The sequence below is a fragment of the Wolffia australiana genome, chromosome 11, assembly GCF_029677425.1.
Source record: "Wolffia australiana isolate 7733 chromosome 11, ASM2967742v1".
NCBI lineage: Eukaryota > Viridiplantae > Streptophyta > Magnoliopsida > Alismatales > Araceae > Wolffia > Wolffia australiana.
Genome location: NC_135845.1, coordinates 17,378,052 through 17,405,492, shown reverse-complemented (window position 1 = coordinate 17,405,492; position 27,441 = coordinate 17,378,052). Strand labels below are relative to the sequence as shown.

The 27,441-nt window shown below is 47.6% G+C and overlaps 2 protein-coding genes across 2 annotated transcripts; both read right to left on the bottom strand.

Moving 5' to 3' along the window:
- Nucleotides 1-12,084: 12,084 nt before the first annotated feature.
- On the bottom strand, nucleotides 12,085-14,536 carry LOC144709259 (3-ketoacyl-CoA synthase 11-like). The gene is made up of 2 exons (XM_078582744.1): nucleotides 14,386-14,536; nucleotides 12,085-13,954 (listed from the first exon to the last, which is right to left on the bottom strand). The coding sequence occupies exon 2, from the start codon at nucleotides 13,833-13,835 to the stop codon at nucleotides 12,324-12,326; it is 1,512 nt and encodes a 503-aa protein (XP_078438870.1). The 5' UTR covers nucleotides 13,836-13,954; nucleotides 14,386-14,536; the 3' UTR covers nucleotides 12,085-12,323.
- Nucleotides 14,537-14,740: 204 nt separating this feature from the next.
- LOC144709258 (protein ANTI-SILENCING 1-like) lies at nucleotides 14,741-22,108 on the bottom strand. The gene is made up of 9 exons (XM_078582743.1): nucleotides 21,283-22,108; nucleotides 19,687-19,855; nucleotides 18,730-19,598; nucleotides 18,539-18,565; nucleotides 15,976-16,068; nucleotides 15,643-15,721; nucleotides 15,455-15,545; nucleotides 15,231-15,348; nucleotides 14,741-15,082 (listed from the first exon to the last, which is right to left on the bottom strand). Exons 1-9 carry the CDS (start codon nucleotides 21,613-21,615, stop codon nucleotides 14,843-14,845), a joined length of 2,019 nt encoding a protein of 672 aa, XP_078438869.1. The 5' UTR covers nucleotides 21,616-22,108; the 3' UTR covers nucleotides 14,741-14,842.
- Nucleotides 22,109-27,441: the final 5,333 nt, after the last annotated feature.

The window sequence follows — 27,441 nt, the reverse complement described above, 5'->3', positions numbered from 1 at the left end:
ACTTTTTACGGTCTAGAATGAGACCAGACAAGTTGCATTTGAATTTTTTCCGCCCAAATCTGTGTAGTGCCTTAGTGCATCACATGCATTAAGGCACACCTTTTTCTGTTTGGTATTTGCATTAGTGTGGCGTGATTCATCTTCTGCAGACATTTCTGCAGCATTAGGTGCATGCAAAGACACACCGATTTCCATCCTAAAATTTGCAGGATCATAGCATGGATCATGAGAAGAAAATTGAATTCACGACATCACAAGACCACAAAAGGGATGGTGAACAGAAACTAAATTAACAACATCACAAGATCGTAATGAGATTGTGACAAATAATATTACGTAATATACACTGAATTGCAAACAAATACCGTAGAACCATGTTTAGCCTAAAATTTGAATGAAAGTAGACATTCAGATTATTTTTAAGGTAATGAAATCAACAAGATATGAGTCCATTGGAAAATCCCCCTCTCCAGCATCTGTTGTTCAGAGTATTAGGCGTCTTCATCAAACATTAAGTAAAGACCTAGGTGGCTGAGGAGCAAGGAATAGAATTAATTCACGCTAAAGTAAAAATTTGGGAGTTCAACCCTAGTGGGTATTGTTGTATATTCCTCATTGAGCCAAAATTAGATGCACATTTATAACAAGAAATTTATTAGTTTTATGACTTCAATATTTTTGTTTTTGGGCAACTTCACTAAGAAGGAACTCAATAGGTCTACAGAACTGGTGGTGTTAATTATTGTTTTTTGTTTTGTAAAGTGTTGATATTGGATATAAAACTTCATGAACAAAGATATTTATTGACAAAAAAATGTATTGATCAAGATTTAGACCTGATATGGGAATCTTATATTCAGACAACCCAAAATTTGATGTATTGGTTGTAGATCACATAGATTAATGATGTCTTTTAGGGATTTACAAAAAATCTTTTTCAGGGATTTACAGAAAAATGCACTACACGCAAGAAAGCGGTCGAGCCTTGGTTATGATGGATTGGGCTTGAAACCGTGATAAAAAACCAGATAGTGATAAAAGACATATTTATTCTGAATAAGGAGAAATGCAATAGAGAATGGATGTCTACCATGGACCTGAATATACTTATGGTAATGTGCATCTCTTATAAAAACAGTTCATCTATGGACATGAGCTGATATGTAGGTATATATGCATTATTATTTATTATTCCCTTCCCCAAGATCAAGATCAAATAAAATCCGATCCCATTCTCTCCAATAAATATAGATTATTATTATGACTTAAAAAACTATCGCATTGGAAAGACATCAGTCATTTAGCTCAAATTCTTCTATTAAAAATAAATGAGGGACTCATCATTATGCAAGAAGCGATCATAGCATATCCATTGGTTATTGTTCCAAAGTTTAACTCAAGCACTATATCTTTAACTAGGCCAGTTCCTTATTGTTCCAATCGTGATAGGCAATATGATCAATGAAATTGATCAAATGATCATCAAACAAACTGCTTAAGAAAACGTTGCGTCGTGAGAAAAACTGGATATCATGTTGTTGAAAAATGAGATATTGTTGATGGAGTTACCGATTAGGGGAGCTGAAGATTTCTACATACCTTGTGAATTTCTCCACGAGGAGAACTTGCCCTCTTTCTCAAGACCCACTGGCCGCCACATCGCTTGCGAGCACAACTTGAGCTTCTACAGCATCCCCCACTTCGGCTTCTACATCGTCCCTTGCTTCTCTCTTATCTGCGAGCACAATCTGAGCTTGGAGTGAGATGTCCCTCACTCCCTTGCTTGAAGTTGCTTATCTCTTAATGACATTGTTTGATGTTTCTGTCGTAGCTTTAGACCAAAATGAACTTTTTTAAGGCAGACCTGAGTGGTCGACTTCTGTGAAGTCCCTTACTCTCTTTCGAGCCCCGATTCTCATGGTAAAAAAATTGCTCATTCACACAGCATAGAGGTCTGTGCATAGTGTGGTGAGGTTCCCGCATAAGCTGTGCAAAGTGTGGTGCAAAAATTGCACCGCATAGAATGCAGTCTCCATCGGTCAAGTGATGATGATATCCTTCAAGAATGACAATCCTACCTTCTTTCTTTATTAGAAACTTGGGGGGTCCACTATCCATGCCAGAACTTTTGTGATGCCACTATTTTTCTGAACTTAAAATCCAATGCTCTACACCTCTATTTCCAGTCATTTATTTCAAAATCCATCATTTATATCACATTCCACATAACAGACATCCAGAGTTCCTCCCCCACCCCAAGCAGCATACTCCAAAGATAGAATTTATGGAATTAATGGTAGGTATGATCATTTCTATGGACACTCCAAAAGCTTATAAAATAGTCTCTATGAGTGGGTAATACTTAATGGAAATATTTGTGGTTGGCAAGCGAATCACACAATTCATATATTGTTTCATAATCTTCAATAGTACTTATTGATTTATTGCATGAATACATGATCCAACTTGGTGAATTATGGTTTTATAATACAGAGATCACTCCTCTTAAAGTATGTGTTCTGAATATTCATATTCAAATGATACTCGAAAAGGAGATTGAAGTATCTGGATACAATAGCACTATCTAGGCTCAATCAAATAATATACATGGGCAATCTCGTAGCCATTATAGTGGAGACACTAAGGATATATTATGGGTTCTCTTTAGGAAAAAATAGTCCATTGAATTCATCCTTATGAACTCTTGAGTGGTATCGCACTAAACTGTCAATTAGTTGATTCACATCAAGGTTGTGTAAGACATCCTTTGACTTGAAATGCCAAGGTGCTGTTCTAAGCGGATGTAAGAGTTCTGAATCATTAAAATCTATACCGTTTTGGTTTGTGCGCAAAATTTTTTTTACAAAGATAATTAAGTTGGCAAGTTGTGATCATTCACCATGGGTATAAGAAGAGATAGCTTAAGGAGGACGATGAGACAAAGTCTTTGACCAAGGAAGTGGAATATCAGAGAAGATTTCTCTAATGATTTCCAAATGCATCAGAACAAACTCCAATGACTTATTAGGTATGACAATTGACCATACCCTAAGTCATCATTAAGTGGTTGAGGGACTATATATACATAATAATAGATGATAGAAAGGTTCCATGAGACATTCATTTGCATCTTTTAGAGCATGAGGTGTAGCTTGTCAACCCAGCGGCTGGAATTTTGACCTATAGGTTGAGTTAAATTGATTAGTTATTGATTAGTCTATATAGTGATATTTTTGATTAATTTGGAAGGCCAATAAAGGTAATTGGGTCATTTGGTGACATCTTCTTATCTAGAGGGCAAGTCATCCAAATGCTTATGCTACAAATATGGCCATACTTGATTCAAAAGTTGGTAAGACTCAATTAATTTGGGGTAATGCAATGATACATGCAACATCATCTTTGACATCATGCTCTTCTCGAGTCCTCACCATCGATTCTCTATTAAGGTAAATCTGTATATCCTTGCAGTAAAGATGCCCTGATGTAACTTTTCATTACACCTGAAGCAGAATCCTTGGGTCATTGTCCCTTCCAATTTTTCCAATATGAGGTCATAAATTCGTGGTGTTGTGCATGCTTCTCTTTGTATGGGGAATGTAACCTCCTAAGGAAAAAATGTCTAGTAGCTCATCTATTGCTCCCACAAGATGCAAATGAAATATGTGACTGCAGCCACAATGTGGTTTGAGTATGAATATCCAGTATAATGGAAGAATTTCATCGCACCAATTGCATATCAACCCCAAAAAGTACTTAGTATGTCAGTTTGCATTAAAGTAATGAGGCCATCGTGTGTACGCCAAAGGAGTCACCATCGATACGAGAAAGGTGGAAGCTTGTCTCATGAGATACCTCACACAATGTCTCTGAGCTATGGGGCTTTACGGTTGGCCAAATACCATTTTTGCTTTGGCCCACTACGCTGACCTGGGCCTTCGCCCAGCTTATCAAGAAGATAAATTTACCTTGAGCGAGTTTGCACAAGGGGCATTCAAGACACTAAGTAGTCAACCAAGGCTCAAGACATATCTATAGTGTTTTCCCATGGATCTGATGGAAATATATGTTGCCGACAAGCCAATTACACATTCCACATATCTTTCTATGTTCACTAATACAACATACTCATTATAGTGGTGTCAAAATGGTGGAGGTTGAACAGGGCTCCTCAACGAGAAGGAGGAGATTCGATGTGCCACGGATCGCATGGATACATCTAAAGGCTGCACATTTGAGCAGCTCGACTCGGCTCGTTCTAGGACCAAGAAATCACAGATGCAATCTGTGTAAAGTTACTTCGTTTCATTGTTTTAATGATGTCATTCGATTCACAAATGTCTTTTGTTGTGTACCGTTTTGATTTATTTATCCAGATCTAGGCATCTAGAACCCAATAGGATCAACCAGCACTAGAGTATTTATCTTCCATGGGCACAACTGATGTACAACACTGTCTCCCCAGACAGGTCTCAAAATATCGCCATCTTGAGCTGTTTATAGTTCAAGGCCCTCCCCCCATCACCCAATACAATATTTTGCCATCATCAGTTGGCAACCTAGACAAGTTTCTCCATTATTGAGATCAAATGCGACATATCTTGAAGATCTATGTTGCCTAGGCTCAGGAACCAATGAAACATTGAGCCGACAAAAAATGACACGATATGATATTCCCATAAGGCAATGAGGTTTATGTCAAGTCCCCCCATTCGGAGCCGGGACCTCAATTCTCCATCGTGTACCATATCCTCTAGGGCATTAGGGTTGTCGCCCATGATGCAACACGACGGTCGGAATCAACACGCTGTCGATTAGGTTCTAAATTCAATGAAATGAGGTGAAAATATAACACAGATGATTTTGAGAAATTTAAAACGAGAAGTACTACAATCAACAGAAGACGAGAGCGGTAGATCAATTAGACGACACCTGATGGGTTTAGTCACGATCGAGCTCCCAATGATCCATGTATCCAGTTAGAAGAGACCGACGTGGTGGGGAATGCTATCATCCAAGAGTGTCCACACCATCCATGTAGGCGTTCAGATCCGTTACCGCCAATAAAATCCCTGATACAGATATGGTGGCTAGTTCCTAACTTTTCATGTTCAATTTCTCACTAGAGAGCGGAGCATTCGTAGATCAGCACTGAGAGAGGTAATAATACTGAAAGATAAAGGGGGGGATGTTAGGGGGAAGAATGTAACCTTCCGGCTCGGTGTTGGCTGAATAATGATTGAGAATGCCAAAATCGTTTGAGCACAAGCAGACCGTCATAGGTGAATGTCTAACACCAACGGACTCGTGTCGGTAAGACGATCGTCTCAAAGAGGTTGCTTGGGATCGATGTGAGTGGGGAGTACTGCTGAGAACGACCAGCAAATCTCACAGCACTTCCAACAGTTGACCAAGGTTCACTTAACCTGCGAGGTGCGATGACTGTCACGGCAAGGTGACACGAAGATGACCACACACAGGGAATTGGTTCGCAGACGGTGTTTTGCTCACGTCCTTAGTGGCGGGGGATATGTAGTCTGCGGCCAGTGAAGAAGAATCGAGTTTTAGTTAGGCCTGCTAGCAGATCTTTGGAACCTTCCCCGTGTGACAATATTTAAGAATTCCCAAAGGACGACTGATATATTGCAACTTGGCGCGACACCAGAAATGAGCAGATCAATGCCAAAAAATGGCGGGCACAATCCATGAACAGAAGATGACTATCATGATTTCCAAGGAAGCTTAGGGAAAAAAATTAACGTCGAGGTAAAACGATGCCAATAGAGTCCTCCGGCGGTTCGGTCGCTTCTCAATTCGGGAATTTGCGGGCCAACGGTGGTTATTGAGATTCTTTTGGAAAAAAAAATGTCGGACTTTTCTTCAGATGACGATATTCGGCTGACGACTCTGAATCTGATTATGGTCGGCGGACGACTGACGATGAGAGTAACGGTATTTTGCCGTCGTTGAGAAATTGTACCGATGTGATCGATGGTTGAAAAAGTGAAGACCCATAGAAATTCTGTAGAACTCCGCTGAGAAGATCCGATCGTATTCTTCCGATGTGATCAGATTGAACCTCCACAACAGCGTCAATGAGGATGGTGAACTGCTTCCTTCCGAGGACACACCTGCACATCTGAATGGAATCTTCCTCATGAAGAGAGAGTGTTCCCAATAAAGACTAAATAACTTGGAGTTCCAAGAAGACAATTTCTTCAACTCAAACAACACGCCTCTTCTGCTTCTTCGACATGGACACCAAAAAAATAACTGCCAACAAGAAACGAGATCTGAAATTTCCCAATTGTTCAAGCCTCCCTCTCCACGTCCGCTCTTCCATTTTTTTTATAGTGGGGAAGTGACAGTTGTGGGGGGAGGTGGCCCTATTGGGCCCTCCTCTTAAGGGAGAGCCCATTGGGTTTCCCTTAAGAGGACTCTTTAGGGGAAGAGAAACCCAACAAGTTTTCTTCCCCTAAAGAGGACAATAAATCAAATTCAAATAGAGAAAACATTCAGGAGGCCAGTACTCGCGCAGGAGGGGCCTCCCGTCAGTCCAACAACGATAAAAACATAAAACAGTAAAATTACTTCCAGAAGTAATTGACACCTATCGAGACGATGATGTCGCTTCTCAAGCCTGATAGTGGAACTGTGGATTCTTCACATCGGCTCGGGTTCTGCGACGAGGCTGACGACGGGTCTGGGCACATTCAATTGGATGGACCTCCATCAGCCTACTGCCTAGATTTTCCCCCCTGAGGTATGTAACCACCTAGTGTTTCATGTCTAGTTGCTCTGTGGAAATAGGTAATGCAATCGTATATAATGTTGGGTGAGGGGGTTCCTCCCTAATGTAGAGGAGAGAAACCCTAGAGAAGGAGAGAGAGAATTACAGGAATACCACACTAAGGGAGATATTCACTCACACTCCCCCTCAAGCTGGAGCGTAGATATCAAACATGCCCAGCTTGCGCGAGATGACGTCATATGCGGTGGTGCTCAATCCTTTGGTGAAGATGTCTGCCAACTGATCCAAAGATCCCACGTGTGGAGTAGTGATGAGGCCAGCGAGCACGCGATCACGAATCGCATGACAGTCGATCTCGATGTGCTTCGTTCGCTCATGAAAAGTGGGGTTGTTGGCGATGAAGATGGTGGCTTGATTGTCACAGAACATTGGCATAGCCTCCTGCATAGGAAAATCAAGCTCGTGAAGGATAGAGCGTATCCACAGTAGCTCTGAAGAGGCGTGCATCATGGCGCAGTACTTGGCTTCCGCACTCGAGAGGGAGACAACCCTTTGCTTCTGACTACGCCATGCAACCAGGTTCCCACCAACAAAGGTGCAGAAACCCGAAGTAGACATCCGATCACCGCGATCCCCAGCGTAACCGGCGTCCGAGTACGCCTCCACTCGGAGATGTCCATGTTGCTGGTAGAGGAGCCCCCTGCCCGGGGCATGCTTCAAGTAGGCAAGCACGCGAAGGGCAGCGTGCCAATGTATGTCCTGAGGGGCATGCATGAACTGACTGAGGAGTGCCACTGGACAAGCAATGTCGGGACGGGTGACCGTCAGGTAGATGAGCTTCCCCACCAATCGTCGGTAAGGCTCGACGTCAGTAAGGAGCGGAGAAGTGGAGTCCCAGAAGCAAGGTTACTGTCAATGGGAGAGCTGCGAGGTTTGCACCCAAGTAACCCTGCTTCCTCTAGCATATCCAGGACGTACTTTCGTTGATTCAAGATCAACTTGCCCGGCTGATGAGCAAACTCAATGCCGAGAAAGTACTTGGGCGTACCCAAGTGCCGAATAGTCAGATGCTGGTAGAGGTATGCTTTTACCTGAGCAATGCCTGCATGATCACTGCCCGTAAGTAAAATATCATCCACGTACACCGCAAGTATGACCGTGCGAGTGGAGCTGTGTTTACGAAACACCATAGGGTCCACCGTGCATGGGGTGAGTCCCAGAGCAAGCACAAGTTTGCTGGACGTGGCGAACCATGCACGTGGACTTTGCTTGAGGCCGTAGAGTGCACGCTGAAGATGACATACCCTGGCAGTCGAGCCTGGAGTGGAATATCCGGGTGGTTGCTCCATGAAAACCTGCTCGATGAGTTCCCCAAAGAGAAAGGCGTTGGAAACATCCAACTGATGTAGTGGCCACCCCTGATTCACCGCAATGGATAGAATGACTCGAATAGAGTTCAAACGTACCACCTGAGAGAATGTCTCCTTGTAGTCGATGCCGTATGTCTGGGTGAAGCCGCGTTCCACTAACCGGGCCTTGTATCGATTGACGGTGCCATCTGGATTATACTTCACCGTGAATATCCATCTGCAGGTGACGATATTCGTATCGCGCGGACGAGGGACAAGGGTCCAAGTCCGACGCTCGCTGAGGGCCGCATACTCCTGACCCATAGCCTCCTTCCAGTGGGGAATGCTTAGGGCCTCCAAATGGGACCGTGGTATCGACTCAAAGGTGAGGGATAGGGAGAAGGCACGATAGGTGGGGTGAAGGCGGTCATAGTTAACGTAGTGGGAAATAGGGTGAAGGGTACAAGAGCGAGTACCTTTCCGAAGAGCAACAGGTAGATGGAGGTCAGTCGGTGCCAATGCAAGGGGTGCTGAACTTGCGGACGTGGGCAAGGACCCGCCTGGTGGCTCGACGGAGTCCGGAGCCGGGGTAAGTACAGACGGGGATGGAGGTCCCAAGCGAAGAGGAGTAGCGGAGGGGGAGGCTATCTCAAGTGGGAATTCCGAGAGGTGCTGAAGAGTGGGCACAACTGTAGGAGGAGCGGGTGGAGGAAATGTAGAAGGTGGCGTTAGTGGAGACGGAGTAGGTGGAGAGGTGGGCAGAGATGGAGTAGTGGAGAAGTAGCGATTGGACTCAAAGAAGGTGACGTCGGCCGATACAAGATATTTTTGCTGATCAGGAAGGTATACACGATAGCCTTTCTGAGTGCGAGAGTAGCCAACGAAGACTCCTTTGAGAGAGCGAGGAGCCAATTTGGACAAATTGGGGGTGTGGTCATGGACAAAAGCCACGCACCCAAATGTCCGAGGAGGTAGTACGAATAGCTTGCGATCGGGGTGAAGGCGACGGAGGGGAACTTCACCACCCAGAGGAGAGGAGGGTAAGCGGTTAAGGAGATAGGCGGAGGTGAGTAGGGCGACCGACCAAAGGTAGTGTGGGACGCCCATCTCGATGAGAAGAGTGCAGGTCATGTCCAGGAGATGACGGTGTTTCCGCTTAGCGACACCGTTCTGCTGGGAGGTGTAGGGGCATGTGGTCTAATGGATGATGCCAAGGGAGGAGCAAAGATCCTGGAGGGCGGACTGAACAAACTCCAAGGCATTGTCCGTGCGGAGAATTTTAGGGGTGGAGGAGTATTGGGTGGATATCTCTTGGAGGAACTGACGAACCGAGGAGAGAACGTCAGTGTGGTCATGGAGGAGGTAAACCCAAGAGAGACGAGAGAAGTCATCGACAAAGACGATGTAATAGTGAAAATTAGAAATGGACGAGACACGAGACGGTCCCCACACATCACAGTGTACGAGATCAAAAGGTTTCGTGCTCGGAATAGAGTCAAGGCGACAGTAAGTAGAGCGAAAATGCTTGCCCAACTGGCAAGACTCACAATTAAAAGGAGATAAGTTTATCTAGGGGAGGGCGTGTCGAAGTTTGGTAATACCGGGGTGACCCAAACGACGATGCCATTGGAGGGAAGTCTCCGACTGGGAGAGAAGACAACGAAACCCAGTGGGAGGGAGATCGGGAACGAGCTCGTAGATACCCCGGCCGGTCTCACATCCCAAACCAATCCTCTTTCCCGTCCGCAAGTCCTGAAAAATACAGTGATAACGAAAAAAGGACACCGAGCAGAAGAGGGTTTTGGTAATAGCGCTGATGGAGAGGAGGTTAACGGGAAAATTGCGTACGTAGAGAAGGTCAGATAAGGAAAGGGAGGGAGTCGGTAGGGAACGTCCTTTGCCCCGAACGGGGCAAACACGGCCGTCCGCAATGGTGACCAACTCAGGATGAGGGAGGCTAGAAATTCGAGAGAAGAGGGAGGGGGTACCTGACATGTGTGTAGAGGCTCCCGAGTCGATGATCCAGGGACCCGAAGGAGAGGCAAGAAATGCAGTACCTGAAGTCGAAGCCAAAGCAATGTGGGAGGTATGAGAGCCGGTGGTACTCAAGGTATCCGTCGGAGCCGAGTGGCGAGTAGGCGGTCATATTCCTCCCGGGAAATAGTGAGGACGTCCGAGGTCGAGGAGGATTCCGTCGTGTTGGAGTTGGCAACCTGGTCGGGCTTACCAAACTTCTGCCAGCATTTGTCGGAGCGATGGCCAAACTTCTGGCAGTGAATGAAGGGGGGGTAGAGGTTACCATCGTGACCACGTCCCTTGCCCCGACCACGACCACCGCCATCCGAGCCGCGACCGCGAGGTCAGGTCTCCGAGGAGAGGGCGGTCGAGTCAGTCGACAAGGGAGCGGGAACAAGGATAGCTAACCCTGGGGAGCTAACCCGTAAAGCGGTGGAGAAGGCCTCACCCAAGGTCAGCAGAGTGGCGGCACTCAGAATGTGGTCGCGGATCTGGGAACCAAGGGTGGGGTCGATGCCAGACAGAAAGAGGCCAACTGCTATCTCCTCGCGGTAGCGACGCTGCACGGTGAGATCGACTGTGTATGGCTGATAAATCTCGAGCTGGTTGAGGAGGGAGCGCAGGGTGGCATAAAAATCCTGAAGTGGACGAGCACCCTGACGAGCGCGAAACATCCCTTCCACAATCTCCACCATCCGACCAATGTTGGACCGATACACGTACATACGGGCCCATTCGTCCCAAATGGCCTTAGACGGAGAGATGAGCTGCATTGGCTCGGCGATGACTGGAATGGCCATCTTCAGGAGCCAGGAGGTGACCGCCTGATCTTGAATGACCCAGGTGGCAAATCTGGGGTCTTCAAGAGAGGGCAGGTCGTCGGTGAGGAACGAGATCCGGCCATGAATCTCAAGGAAGCGACGGAACCCCGCGGACCACGTAACGTAGATGGTGCCGTCAAGGAGGGTCGTCGGGCCTTGAAGGCCAGTGATGAAGCCGGGGGAAGAGATGTAGGGTTCCGGATGCATACCCGGAGATGGAGTCGTAGGCGGAAGCGACGAGGAGGCCGATGAACCATCCCGGTGCTCCATGAGAACCCAGAGTGGGGAAAACGCAATGGAGCGACGCGGGCGGAACAGGAGGTGGCGCGCGGAGCAGAAGGCGGCACCGCGCGGATCAGGTCGGCGGCGCGTGGAGCAGGTCGGCGCCGCGCGGAGCGGCGGCCGGATGAATCGGGCGCGCGCGCGGAGCGGCGGGGCAGGGCGGCGCGCGCGGTGCAGGGTGGTGCGTGAGGAGCAGGGGCGGCGGCCGGCGGAGGAGGGGGCGGCGGCGGCCGGAGGAAGAGGAGACGGCGCGCTCGGAGACGGCCGCTTGCTCCAATGTGTCGTGGGGCCTAGAGATCTCCCTCTGCCCATTCCTTTGGCTCTCTCCAGCAAGAATGAATGGCTGGTGGTTCCGCCCATTCGGAGCCAGGACCTAAATTCTCTGGTGTGTACTCTATAGTTGAGGGCATTGGGGTTGTAGCCTACTACCTGGATTTTTCTCCTGAGGTATGTAACCACCTAGTGTTTCATGTCTCGTTGCTCCGGTATGTCCTGGGGCCTACCGATCGCCCTTTGCCCATTCCTTTGGCTCTCTCCAGCAAGAATGAATGGCTGGTGGTTCCCTAAGTGATCATGTCAGTTGAACTTCTTCCCAAGATCTCCTGGTCCTCGTAAGGTGGCAAATCATTAGGCTACATGGGAGCTAGGCTCCAACATTCATCAACAATTTCCAAGTTTCCAGCCTGAGGACAAGCTGGTCCAAATAGGCGGGAGAGTCTACCATTGCTGTCGGCCCATGAAGATAAACCGGCCCACAAGCACCCCAGGTTAAACTCAGAGGCTCCTTCTCAGCCATTCCTCACCGTTCTCATTTAAGGGTTTCCTTATCATCTGATGGATGAAAGAAACCTCTGCACTCCACAGATGGTGTTTTAAAAGTTCCAAGCAGACCAAGGACGGACATGGGGTAGTAGAGAGTGTTACAAAGATACGAGGGAGGCGTGGTAGATGAATGGGGTGAAGAAGCAACCGCAAGAGATGAAGGCGATAAAAAGAATGATGAAGGGGCGACGGCGAGAGCCTTGTAGAGAGAGAGAGAGAGAGAGAGAGAGAGAGAGAGAGAGAGAGAGAGAGAGAGAGAGAGAGAGAGAGAGAGAGAGAGAGTCAGGAAGAAGAAATGGCGGAGAACTTGGGGACGGGGACGGGGAAGAGGTGGATCTCGTCCATCCAGGGGTTCTTCTCCTTGGCGGGATCGACGGTCCGGAGCGCCTTCCAGACGGCGCTGTTGCACTTGAAGCCGGAGCCGAAGGCGATCTGCCAGGTGCGGTCGCCGCGGCGGATCCTGCCCTTGGCCTCGGCGTAGGCGAGCTCGTACCAGAGCGAGCTGCTGGAGGTGTTGCCGAAGCGGTAGAGGGTCATCCGCGAGGGCTCGAGGTGCCACTCGGAGAGCTGCAGGTTCTTCTCGATCTCGTCCAGCACGGCCCTGCCCCCGGCGTGAATGCAAAAGTGCTCGAAGGCCAGCTTGAAGTCGGGGATGTAAGGCTTGATCTTGCTCATCTTGAACGCCTTCTTCATCACCAGCGTCGCGAAGAAGAGCAGCTGCTCCGACGCGGGCAGCACGAGCGGGCCGAGCGTGGTGATGTTGGTCTTGAGGGCGTCGCCGGCCACGGCCATAAGGTCCTTGGACAGGGCCACCCCCACCTTCCCCTGCTCGTCCTCCTGCTGCGTCACGCACCCGAAGCACTTGTCGTCCGCGCCCTTGTGGGTCCGCACCGTGTGCACCAGCTGGTACTTGGCGCGCCGCCGGTCGGACCGCCTGTTCGAGAGCAGGATGGCGGCGCCGCCCATGCGGAAGAGGCAGTTGGAGACGAGCATGGAGCGGTCGTTGCCGAAGTACCAGTTGAGGGTGATGTTCTCCATGCTGACGACCAGGGCGTAGGCGTTGGGGTGCACCTGGAGCAGGTCCTTGGCCAGGTCCACGGAGACGAGCCCCGCGCTGCAGCCCATCCCCCCCAGGTTGTAGCTCAGGATGTTGCCCCGGAGCTTGTAGTGGTTCACGATCATGGCCGACAGCGACGGAGTCGGGTTGAAGAGGCTGCAGTTGACGATCAGGACGCCCACGTCCTTGGGCTTCACCCGGGTCTTGTCGAAGAGCTCGTCCAGGGCGCCGAACATGACCGTCTCGGCCTCCTTGCGGGCCTCCGCCATGCAGGGGTTCGGGGGCACGTTCAGCACCGCCTCGGGGAGGTGGGTCCACTCGCCGAGCCCGGACCGCTCCAGGATCTTGCGCTGGAAGTCGAGGTTGGCGTCCGTGAAGGTCCCCGTCAGGCGGGAGCGGTCCATGAAGGTCTGCCGGGAGCAGCGCCGGGAGGGGTCCGGCTTGTAGCAGGAGAAGTCGAGGAGATAGACGGGCCGCGGGCGGGTGAGCAGGTAGAGCGTGCACAGGAAGACGAGCAGGGCCGAGCAGAGGAGCACGGACACGAGGTTGAAGCGGAGGTGGTTCCACACCTCGTTCAGGTCGCGCGGGGAGACGGTGGAGATTTGCGCCGCCAGCACGCTCATCACGGGGATCAGCACAAGGTACATGCCGTGCGAGATGAGGTGGTGGTACCCCAGCTTCACGTACTTGAGCTTCACCGATTGCTTGAAGTCCGGGAGCCTTCTCGCGTCCGCCATGCCCGTATTCCTCTCTCTTCTCCTTCTTTTTCTTCTTCTTCTTCTTCTTCTTCTTCTTCCTCTTCTTCTTGAGACTCCAACACCCCGAGATCAGCCCGGGCCGCCCCCAGAAGAGATTCCTGCATGCGTGCGGCGAAAAATACACGTATTAGGTGGAAGCTGCCTTGGTCGCTCGTCCAACCCCGCGGATCCAGATCCAAGAAGGGTGCCGACAAGCCGCGGAGGCCAAGAACGCGTGAACCGATCACGCATTCCGAGCGCCCGTGCGAGCAGGAGGAACGAAACGGTGGAGGAGGAAGAGACCGGGTTAGGGAGAAAAAACGATTCGATCGATTCAGCGGAGAATCGGGTGTCCGCAGTCGATGCTGCCGTCCGATCGAGATTCCGCTGCCTCCATTCGCAACCAGAGGCAGATGGATTGAATTGTCGAGTAGAGACAGCATTTCCAGAGACAAACGAAGATATAGACAGAGAGGCGTCGAAGCCAGATCTCGCCTCCACCCTCCGTCGAAGAGAAAAACGAAGAAGAAGGACGGAAGGGGGAGCTCACCTCAATGAAGATCCGGCCTTGGTGGGGAGCGAGCTCCCCAGGAGCAGAGACGGCGACAGACAGCACGGCCGACGAGGGTCGCCCACCCCCTCTCTCTTATGCCAGGAAAACAGGGGAAAGCCGCGGTACTTCACTTTCGCCGCAGGCGCTAATTTAAAAAGAAACAACAGTAATAAATCCCCAATTAAAAACCTTGTACTTAATTTTCCTCGAAACGACTCGTAGTCGGCGAAAGCTCTCCGCCAACACACCCAAATTTGGCCACTTGCGAAACGACAGCTGTCCGCCCGCCGACGTAGACGGCTGACCTGTCGCCGCTTTGCCGCCGTCGCCGCCGCCGTAGGACGGGAAGAAAGAGGGGGAGAGAGATTGGACTATTTTCAAATCGGAGAAGGTACGTGTGTATGTACATAGAGTATGATGGGTCAAAAATGTGGGGTGGGGGTGGAATGAGAATTCAGAGGCGGCGGGGGAAGGGGCGGCGCGGGTTGAAGGGCGGCTTGGCGGTGGCGGGAGGGGTGGGGCTCGCTCTCCGGCGGGCGAGGCGCGCGTCGGCCTTGGCGGCCTCCCGCTCGTGCTCCTCGTGCAGCAGCCTCCACCAGCCCTCCGTCTTGTCGTGCAGCCCCATCCACTCCGCCGCCAACTCGTACTCCAGCGTGTTCGGCTGCGCGCAGTGCGACGTCGACACCGCCTTCTTCTGCACGCACGGACCACATTCGAAGAAATTTTCAGATCTCCTTCTCGCTCTCTCTCTCTCTTGAGAGAGAGAGAGAGAGAGAGAGAGAGAGAGGGAGTGAAGATAATCGACGGCCGAGATTGATGATCGATCGATCGATCGAGCGCACCGTTTCCTCTCGCTGCGGCTGCGGCCTCGTCCTCTCGATGACGAAGTGGCCGTGGAACTTGCGCGACGTTGACTCCTCCCGCGGCCTTCGGCTGGGCATCACCCGCGCAATCAGAGGCCTGAAGAACAAGCCAAGACGTCACCGTTGGATCCGCAAGATTTTTATGTATGTATTCCGCGTTTTTTTATAATCCTCTTGCTGCGGTCGATAAAATCTCTCTTTACCTCCCGTTGGAGAGCAACAACACTTTTTCCTTGAGCTTTTTAACTATTTCCTCCGCGTCCCCTCTGTTCTTGCAGATAATTAATGCCCGACCTGAACAAACAAACAAACACGAGCATCACAGGCCGAAAAGAACAAGTTATCAGTGTCAGTAAAATTATCCAGAACTGAAGTTTGTCTTTTTACATACCCAGGTAGGGACTGGAAAACATAGAGCGCTCTATCACCCTACCAGTGCATTGCTTTTGGAAGAAATGATATATCATGTCCTGCAAACCAAAAGAAAAAAAATCTAGATTGAGCTCGTGCGTGATGGAAAAGAAAGCGACTCAAGAATCCAGCTGAAACACGACTCTACCCAGGAAGAAAACTAATCGGACACAAGGCTCCACGCATATTATCTAAAAGATATTGTTATAAAACGATAAATAAGCACATATTAAAGATATTTAGTAAGGGACCCTAGGAGTTTTCCTCTCTCTGATCGAGAAAAGGGACACGCGTTTTATTATAACGCCAGTACCTCAATCTCATCCGATGTGTGCACCACGTCAAAATTTTCGAGCAGCACTAGCGTTCCATGCTGCTGCGCTTCCAGGATTCGCGTCTCCCATGGCTGGAGACCAATTGAAATAATTAAATCATACGCTAATATTACCAATTCAAGCAAAATTCCGCAGCTCAGTGCGCAGGAATATTTGAACGCAGCAAATAGAAAGACCCTGCTTTTCATCCCAAAAAGTTTGATGAAATCTTGTTTCAGAGGTCCCAGAGAACTAGAATCAACAGATGACCAAACATGCATCGAGCATCCGTAGATAAAAGAGTATAAAATTAAATAATTAATTACATCCATCAAACCAAAGAGTTGACGTTTCAAGTGAAAAAGGAGAATAATTCATACGAACAAATTTACTGATATAGAATATTTTGAATAATAAGTGATCTTTGAAACTTAATCATAAAATAGAATACACCGTGTATCAGAGTTTAGCCATTTTAAGAGTTAAACGGATCGACACATTCCGTAAGGAACAAAAAGGGGTAAGGATTTCTGATGGGCACCATTCTCTATTTTTTCATTACCACTGAGTGTCTCATTTTCATAAATACGTGCAATTACTACCACAGTTTGATTCTATTACCACAGAAATGGTAATCATTACCACAGTTTGATTGTATTATTATTTCAATTCGTGTTCAGAAACGAATCGAACTGGACATTTTCACTGGCCCAAAGTCGAAGTCTGATCAGAATTGATTTGGATCAGTCATTGACTTCGGCCAAGAGCTGACTTCTCTTAAAATGTCGGCTCAAGTCAGAGTCCTTTCCTGAACTCAAATCAACTCTCATCACTGTCGATTCTTGATAACATCCGAATCTGTTCGAACAGACTGGAGGTAGAAGTCGATGTTTGATTAAAGTCGATTTAGACAAGGCATTGATTTCAGACCAGAGCCAACAATTTGTTCAAAAGTTGGTTCTAGACAAGGTGGGTTGGGTTGCTCAACTGAAATCAACTCTGGTCAAAGTCGATTCTTGATCACAATCAAATAAGAGACTCGATTCTACTTAGAGATCAACTTTGCACCAGAGCCAACTTTTGCTCAAAAAATGGCTCTGGTCTGACTCGATCGCTAAACTAGAATCAAATTTGATAAGAGTCAATTCTTGATCAGCAACGAATCTGATCAAACATCGACTCTGTTCACTGGTCCATGTTTGATTAGATTTGATTTAGATCACACGTCAACTTTAGAGAAGAGCCCACTTCTATTGATGTATAAGCTCTACTCAGAGTGGAGTCTCGAACCAGAATCAACTCTCATCATAGTCGATTCTTCATCAGAATAAAATTTTATAGGACATGCTCTGGTCAATCATTAATGCCTGAGCAGAGTCGATTTGTATCAGATATCTGCTTCAGGCCAGCGGGGAGATCTGTTGGTATATCCGATGTGGTTTAAGTTGGTTGCTGAACTGGATTAACACTTAAAAGTCGATTCTTAATCAGAATCAGATCTGATCATAATGACAATATCATCAGAATGTGATGTCTGATCAGAGTTGATTCGAATAAGACATCGAGTTGATGTGATACGCACTCACATCTATGTGCCATCCTCCACCCAAGCCAAAGGATGACAGGCCGGTCCAGAAAGGCCCAATAGCCAGGATATTGAAGAGGAAAAAGTGGATTTTGACCCACGTATCTCATGCACTTTCCCCGTCTCTGGCCCTCTCCAAACCCAATCTCTCTCACAGATGTCCAGCCCTGCGACCAGAACAGGTACAAACCTCGAGTGCACAGTGTCATCCCTCCCGCCTGCCTGACAGCAACAAGTCTGCTAGCCTCCTCTCTCTCTCTCTTTCTCCACGATGATTGCAAGAGGACCGAGAACAATTGAATTTACAATCAAGGGTCGCAGCACGAGTTAAGATTAGAGCGGAGTTCTGTTCAGAAATCGACAATAATCAGGATCTATGACTTAACATGAATCAACTCTTATCAGAGTCGATTCTTTATCAGAATCAAATCTGATTGGGCAGTGACTCTGGTTACAAGTAGATGTTTTTTCAAGTTAAATTTGAACTAGAAATTGGCTTATCTTAAGTACATTGCCTCTGGCCAAGGTCAATTGATGAACTGGGAGCAAATCTGGCGAGAATTGAATCTGGTCATACGTCAAATTCGATCTGAAGTCAACGAAAGCTAACTTTTGTTGAGACTTCTCATATAGTCAAAGTCAATCCCTGTAAAATTATATGATTTGAATATGTAGCGTCATGGGCACTGAAAAACAACGCCACTTAAAATTTGACTAAACCAGGGAATGTGATTTTTATTTTAATTATCAGCATCATAAATCAAAGCACCAAATATTTTCAAAAGCTAAAAATTCAGATAAACAATCAGCCCAGCCAACAAAATGTAAATGCATCCACAAACACGGACGTTCCAAGAGTGAATGGGAATGTTACAAGTGGACAAATAATTAAGGTTCAGAAGATAAATGGATCATCCGCCAAACATGCAGTAAACATATAAATATTCAAGAGTAGTAAAAGGGAAGGGTAGACTTACCAGACTAGTGAAATATTTGCTTGTTTCCTGTCATTTCAAACATGAAAAAATGTTACTCACAAGAGATGCATAAAACTAAGAACATAAAATCACTTTAATGTCAAAGAAAGCAGGAACATTGCTTCTGTAGGAAAAAAAACTAGCAAATGCACGGATCATTAATAATTAAAGATAATGTCACAGATTCTTACCACTCTAGGTCTTCTCGGTACTTCCAGTGTCTTGGGGACTTTTCTTTCCTTCTCCACTGACACGTCAAGAGTTGATTCCCCAATCATCTCATTGGACTGTCTGTTACCCCTACCAGAAGACTTTAGCTTCCCCGTCAACTCCTCACCACTCAGGACAGGTGATTCATTATCAAGCTTTGGTCGAGTCTCTTCATGAGACAATTCAGTGGCCCCAGAACGAGCCTTCTCCTCTTGTCTACTTGCAGCAATTGAAGTTTTCTGGGTTCTAGAAGCGTCTGAATATCCTGTTTTTTCAGTGGCGGCTGGGCGAGCCTTCTTCTCCTCTGATCCATTAGTTGCCACAGAACTCTTCTGAGCTCTATAAGCATCTGAAAATCCTGCCTTTTCAATGGCAGTAGGTCGAACCTTCTTCTCCTCTGATCCATTAGCTGCCACAGAACTCTTTTGGGGTCCAGAACCGTCTGAAAATCCTGCTTTTTCAGTGGCAGCGGGATGAGCCTTCTCCTCTGGTTCATTAGCTGCCATAGCACCCTTGTGGGTTCTAGAAACATCTGAAATTCTTATTTTTTCAGTGGCGGTAGCATGAGTGTTATCCTCTGGTTCATTAGCTGCAATAGAACTCTTCTGGGCTCTAGAAGCGTCTGAAAAAGCCAACTTTTTAGAGTTTCTACTGTCAAGAGGGCTTGAGGGTGCAGCCCTCTTCAACTCTTTTCTTCCCTCCAGTTCACTCGCCATTTTCGTGACTTGAGGAGTTTCTAAAATGAGACTGGGGTTCTGAGGAGGCCTGTCACCAAACTCATTGATGCTAGTCCTCCCATCCGCACCACACACAGCAATGTGAACTAGGGGCAAATTAAATAAGTATTTGACTGAAACATAATTAACCACCCATCAGGAAATCATAGAAGACAAATTAAGGACTGGCCAAGAAATAGGGGGAAAAAGAGACACATTAACCTTCCACTCCAGCGATGTTTTCCCCAAATTCATTAGAGAGGGTAAGACTTCCAACATCAAACGTGCGGTAAAAAATGTAATCAGCATCTTTCAGCTCTTCCTCTGAAGGTTGACGGTTCCGTTGTTCCTTGGATGTGCAGATGACATTACACTTTCCCCCAATAGATTCCTTGTTGAGGATGTTTAATATTATTGTAATTTCATCAGCCAGCGAAAAGGATATGTATAATAAAGTATTCTAGTCAAATTACCAAGGAAATCATTTAACTCTATGAATTGGATAACACAGATAGTTTTTTAAATCTGCAGGTAAGATATGCGCACTATTTGAAAAAATAAATACAGGCAATGAGTGCAGACATTCTTTCTTGGCTTTTCAATGTAGTTATTAAAAAGGAATTTTGGTGAATAAAAGTAAAGCAGAGAAGATGGCTGGTTAGAAATAAACATGAAAAAATATTGTCAAAAGACATAAAAAGGAAACTACAATCTTCTCCGGAAAGACCTGGACGCAGAAAAATCAAGGAGTTATCTAGCAGTTTACTTTTTAAAGACAGACTTTTTGTCAGCCTGTAAATCGGTCTACTCTGTTTATCTTCCCTTTTATTTTTCAACCTTACTCGGCCCTCACTATAGCTTCTTACCATTATTTTTGTGTAAAGGATTTACTAGGTTAAGTATCTTTCGCCATCTTTTTCCATTTCGATTTTTACGATCCTGATGTTTTGGGGCATTCTGATAATTCTAAAAAATCTGCTAATCCGACGTCCACCCTGCCGCATAATCAAACGCTTGTATGTACATAGTTCAAGATTTAGCTTGATTCATCAAGGAATGTATTGGTTGCTTTCAGCGGATCGCTTAATACAAGGTTGGATCATTTGTCAACCTGTATAGGCACCTTTTGTTGCTCTTGGACAAATTTTTCCCTTAGTTTTCTTCTTGTTCTTTGCCATAACGCCTATTCTGGGACAAGTTAGAAAAGGAATTCCAAATTCTTACACAGATTAGAACACCTGATCCGTTATATAAGACCTATTAAGGATAACATTCCTTCTTTAAGTTCTGGGCCCACTAAGGGCCATGGAGAGTTTTTAAAAAGAAGGTTTTCCCTTCCATTGAGATGAACTAAGTTTTTCATACCTCTGTCTAATCCTAACCTCTCACGACTGTGATTGGTCGCTTCCGACAATGTAACATAAACCGAGATAAATTAAAAATATCTTGTAATGTAAACGTCATTTAAAAGTGCCTCTTTCTACACCAATTGCGTTGCTAGTAACTAAGGTAATCACCACCAAACACTTTCCACACATCAGGTAACAAGTGCCTCTTTCTCTCTGTAAGCTCATGTTGCTATTTTCTTCCAAAAAAAACTCATGTTGCTATTGTAGACCAGTTCATTTGGAGCATCATTAGTTATGCATAAAGGTAAGAGAAGGATTGATCTATCAAAAGGTGAGAAAGATTTTAATCCAAACTTTAGGACTCTTCTCTCACAAGTGTTGATCATAAGCATCGAGAATTCGACTACAAACATGTATGCAAAACTAAAAGGAATAACGAGGCAGAAAAGTAAAGTGATAAGAAACATACTAGAGTATTGACGTCCGTGAGACCTTCGCCATCACCGCAAGCCAGGAACAGTTCGTTCCTGAGAGGTTTCTCATATTCTCTCAAGAAATTATGAATTTCGATTGGACGGAAGAACCAAAGAATCTTGACTCTTCTCAGATTACCCTTCTGCTCCCAAATTTTGATGAGTTTGCCAACAAAGGGCTCTGGTTCGCCCTCCTTGTAAAGGTAAACGCAGTCATACAGCGCGTATTCGACGCCATCATATGTAAAAGAACCGTAGAACTGAACATCACGATCTTTTCCACGCCCTCTTTTCTCGCCCCATTCAAAGTGAACACATTCCTGGGCCATTTTTTGTGTGGACCAAGCGGAGCAGCTCAGCAATGACTCGCTCGAAGAGCGCACAGAGAATAATCAGGGGCAATGACACGCATGTCGAACCAACTATAATGGGGCAATAGAAATCAAGAAGAAAAGCTACGGGGGAGGTCTCGGGCGGACAGAGGAAGGCAAGACGCTGAAGATTAACGGTTTTTCAATCGAAGCAGAACAAGCGAAAGAGAAACTGCGAGAGCGAACCCAAGAAGAAGAGAAACAGGTCCGAGTTACCGCGGGGGAGAAACCGCTCGATGCCCCGGAACTCTGGAATGCAGGGCGGCGATGCCCTTGAATTCCCAGGTCAAACAAGCCAAGGTTAGAACTTTGATTCGTAGTATGCAAGCCGCTCAGGCCCTCTTGCGACACAGAACTGTCTCTTCAACTGTGTGTCAGCGCAGAACGGGCAGCACTCAGGCCCGATGCATCCAATTCCTAAGCGAAAGAGATTGGCCAAAAACATGGTGTTGGTTAAGCCCAACCCCGAGGGTTGTACCCGCAGACCGATCCAGCCATGCCCTGGACGCCACACGGGGATATATATTTATTAAATATAGTGTTCAACCGTGTTTATAGGCGTGGACGAGTGTAACTGTCGCAATTACACACGGAAATTGCACGTGTTGGGAGCAGTGTGGTGGGGCCAAAGTGGTGGTGGTGCATGGAGTGTGCACAGGCCTCCCTGCCATCTGCACATGTCGACATTGAAGTACGCGGTTGAGATACCAGTCATGCACGAGAACGAGGACAATCTATAGTGCTCCATGCAATACGCGAGTCTCGGGGACCCTCCTTCGATCGTGTGCGCTGCGTACGAAGAGGTGGCAAGCCAAGTCGTTCCACACGGTAGCACCCACGAGCTGCCTGAAGAAGGTTTGGCGAAGAGAGGAAAAGACAGGAAGAGGTGCGTGTATGATGCAGGACAACTAAGGGAGACGAGAGTGACGACGAGGGATGGATGACGTAGAATAATCAAGGGGAAGACTTTATTCAGGTGACAGGAATGACAATGACGGTGGAGAATGATGGACGGCTTTGGGTAGAGGAAATAAACAGGCACGAAATTCACACGATCTAGTTCGAAAGCCTAAAACCGATGAAATGATGGTGGTGCAACCCCGTTCCTCGTCGAGGGCGGGAGTATTATCTTCAACCACCGCGATGATGCCAAAGCACCAAATCCAATACTCGAATTCACGTCACGAGGAAGACTCACGATAGAGAGAATTTTTAGGGAATTCCAAATCAAATCAAATCTGTCGGCGTTGGAGAATTCTCGCGGAACAGTGGACGAACAACAATTCGACACCAAAGAGTTCAGGCGTACCTCAGCACCGTAGTTCGTGAAGAGGTTGAGGGGAATCCTGATCATGACAAGACTGGGTGATTCCGGGCGTTGAATGGCCCACTAGACGAGAGGATCTGGGAGTTCCGGGCGTTGTATGGCCCTGGCAAGGAGCGTGACGGACGAGTGCGGACACGAACAGGGCTGGCGTGCGTGGGCACCGGCGCGGTTGGTGCGCCTTGGGCGGCCTTAGGCGGGTGGCCTTGGGCGGCCTGGGGCTGTCCTGGGTGGCAGCCTTGGGCGGCTCTAGGCGGGCGGCCTGGGGTGTCCTAGGCGGGCAGCCTTGGGCTGTCCTAGGCGGCAGCCTTGGGAGGCCTAGGGTGGGCTGCCTTGGGCGGCCCTGGGCGGTGGCCTTGGGCTGTCCTGGGCGGCAGCCTTGGGCGGCCTAGGGTGGGCTGCCTTGGGCGGCCCTGGGCGGTGGCCTTGGGCGGCCTAGGGTGGGCTGCATTCGGCGGCCCTGGGCGGCGGCCTTGGGATGTCCTGGGCGGCAGCCTTGGGTGGCCTAGGGCGGGCTGCCTTGGGCGGCCTAGGGCGGGCTGCCTTGGGCGGCCCTAGGTGGCGGCCTTGGGCTGTCCTGGGCGGCATCCTTGGGCTGCTCTGGGCGGGCGGCCTGGGGTGTCCTGGGCGGGCAGCCTTGGGCTGTGTTGGGCGGAAGCCTTGGGCGGCTCTGGGCGGGCGGCCTGGGGTGCCATGGGCGGGCAGCCTTGGGCGGCTCTGGGCGGCGGCCTTGGGCTATCCTGGGCAGCAGCCTTGGGCGGCCTAGGGCGGGCTGCCTTGGGCAGCCCTAGGCGACGGCCTTGGGCTGTCCTGGGTGGCAGCCTTGGGCGGCCGTGGGCGGGGGCCTGGGGTATCCTGGGCGGACAGCCTTGGGCGGGCGAGGTGGATGACGATGTCGGCATGTCTTCAGCGGTCGTGTTGACTTCACATGACGGTGGTGACGCGTCTGGTGTCGATGCGTTGACGTTGTCGTCACCAGTGTACATACCGTATGGTTGGCTAGGGCATTTGCGGTCCAATTGCCCTCGTGCAACTGTTGACGAATGCTAGTCAAGCAAGGGCGACACAGTATAGTGTCCTTCCATACTCGCTGCAGCCGCCATTGGGAGTATGAACATGCATGAAGCATATCGACTAACACTTGTGAGTCCGATTCTACAAAGCTATTGTGTGGTTTCGCTCTTCGCAGAGAAGTAAGCCCATCACATATCGCTATAGCCTTTCACCGCACCATCCTCGGCATAAAAGGATGAGAAATCAAAGAGAATATGTCGTTGCCTCGGCTACCGCCCCCTCTAGTTGGATGTCAATGGACAATATGTAGTGAAATGATGATGGGGGTTAAGGTCACCAGGATGCCCCAAGTGCAAAGAAGGTGACATGTGATGTGAGCGAGGGATGTTTTGAGATGTTGGGTGACCTATATCCACTTCTTGACTCGTCGCATAATGTCCAATGCTCGCATAGGAGCCCCTACAAAATGAGAAATTTTTTTCCCTTTCTAGATCTCTCATAATAAGTAAGATTTGGCGATGTATAGGTATGGGCTACGCTAAGAGCATGTTGACGAAAGAAAAATTGCTGTCAAAAATATGCCAACGGCATTAGAGTAGAGGGGGCACATCAGTGGGTGCCAATGGTATGTAAATTGATGCCAACAATTGAGAGCTATCTCACAATGGAAGAAAGGTGTCCATAGTCTCAACCTGAGGGGATGTGGGGAACCAATGGCACTACGAACTGAGTGTGTGACCTATACGATCCACCGAATCGTAAGTTGGGAGGCCACACTGCATAAGTCTCCACAAGAAGAAGGAGACGCGGGTGAAAATTGTCGGGTGCCAAATGCGGGGACCCCAACTCTAGGTGGGGGCTCTCTCTCAGAAATGTGCCCAAGAAGATCTGCACGAGAAGGATTCATTGGAAGAAGCATCCAAATAGGATAGTCATGAGAGGTTTTGATGGGAGTACTCGAGGCTTGGGGAAAACATGTTTAAGGGGAGGCCATGCTGCGCCCAGAGGTGGTGCATGTCGCCCATGAGGAATTGTGCCACGGTTAATTGCAGCCGATGAAGAGCAAATACAGGATGGTGGGTATTATGCATGGCTTGTGAACAAACTATGCATAATACCATGCACTAATCGTGCCCTGGTCGACATGCCAACGGGTGACATTAGCTATCTCTAGCCAATGTTGTTGCCAAGTCAGCCATATGCAATGACCCCACAAATTTGACTCTTTACAAGCCCACTCGTCATACTTAGCCGAGATGAAACTCCATAACGGGGAGTTCGTGGTACACATACGTCGTACCGCCTTCTATTGAAAAATGTCTTGGATGTCCTCAAGGCACTAGATCCCTAGACCCCCATCATCAATTGACCGATAATCTTTCTCCCAAGAAACCTAGTGATGGCGATTCTCTCCCTCGAGGTGACCCGACCATAAGAAACGTGTGCATAGTCATTGTTGGGTTCTAGAGGCCTAGATCTTGATGAAGGAGATGATTCCATACATCAAACGACACAACAAAATTAAAACAAAATTGATAAAATCATCGAAACGAAGTACTTTTGCATGGATCCCATGATTTTTTTGATCTAGGAGTGAGACGAGTCGAGCTACTCAAGTGTTCAGCCTCTAGACATATCCATGCGATCTTCGACACATCAAATCTCCTCCTTCTCGTTGATGAGCCCCATTCTACCTCGAGTGTTGTCGTTATGCCATTCCGACCGCATCCGGCATGGAGAGAGGTGTTGGAAAAGGGGAGAAGAAAGGAAGGCTTCTGAAGATGTCGCTCAATAGTTGCAAGCTCCGCCTTGAGCGCTTTGACATATGCATGTGTGTGCCCAAATACATGTATATTCCACCATTTCAAGTGAAGCTTGAGATTTCTCAGTCTGTAACTGAAGTTCTCCATTAGCAATGAAGAGATCATTCCTTGTTAGTGGCTACACACAAAGCTATGAAAAGTTTCATATTCCAACCACATAGCTTGGAATCAAAAGTGCCGCTTGTAGACCTGAGTGCTCGCATCTGGGAGAAGGAGTATCGGTGAGTGATCATAATAATATCGTGGTTAAAGATCAATAATAATATTGCATTGTATTAGTGCAGTACTATTGGTGAAGCAACGGTCTAGTTGCTCATACATACACGCATCCGCCTAGCACTCATTGCACCACATCCATCTCTCGCCTATGGGGGGAGGCTCCATGAGTGAAGCCTAATGAAGAAAAACATTGAACGCTTGCATGGATATCGACCTCATTGGCCGACCTCCATGATGTGCACTGACTGCTCACATGCAGTTAAAATCCCTCACTATCTACCAGGGGAGATCAACAAGCTGCAAGTGGGTTTGGATATTTTGGACAAGTTCCCCCCATAAGTCCTCACGCTCAGGGTATCTATGGGATCCTTACTGTAATCGTGTAAAGCATCGGGGAGAGTTGAACAGCAAAGGTGAATGGGTCCCTTCGTCAAGGATCTCCAACGAATAGTCTTGTGTCCAAAATAACGAGAGCTTATTTGAGGATTGGCAATATACATGATCCATTCTAAAATTCCTCATAATATAAAGTATGTTATTCGGGGTAGTCTTCGGCTCAATAAGCCCAACTATTCTTAGTTTGTGCCTATTGATGAGTTAAAGGAAGTGGTGGGGTGTCTGTATCTGAGTCCTCAAATATGGAGGCATCGTCGTCCTTCTCGCCCATGGAAGCAAGACCACTAATGTCCCCACATGTGCCATCACTAGGGAGAGTAGCTTGAAGGTTAGTCAAGCATTCCTCCATAACAAGTGGTACTAGTTAGTGTTTATTCTTTGGGTCCAAATTAGGGTTAGGTAAGTCCCGATGGGAGGGGACATAGGATGAGCGATGACAAAAGGGACTGTCAGTATTTGCAAGTAACTAATAATTATTGCTTTTGCATTCATGGAAATATGATGTATGTTCATTCACAGTCAACACATGTGGGGATTGAATCATACGGTAAAACTATTGCATTACACTACATGTCTATGTGGTCACTGTGTGCCATATGTTCATACAATGATGATAAATGCGATGGCACATAAATATAGATTGATAATTTTTTTCAATCATTTTTGGAGGGGTTTTATGATGCCTATTGATCAGTCTCTCGGAAGGAATCTCTGAAGTTTTTTTCAAAAGAGAAGATCTCTGAATTGCCCAATATGTTCCATAGGATGATAGACCTAAAGTTTGACCTTAAGGGTAGTCATTATCATTCATGGATTTGGAGGCAATGTAAGTTTCTTAATACTTTTACTCTTGAACACGCCATTGGATGGCTAGAAAATGAAGTCCAGGTCCAAGTTGGTTGACATACAAACTACAAAGGAATTCTCATCCAACATAAAGAGTAGTCTTTGAATCAACTGGTGACATAATGCATAAAGATCTATATTATTCATTCATATTCTAGAAAA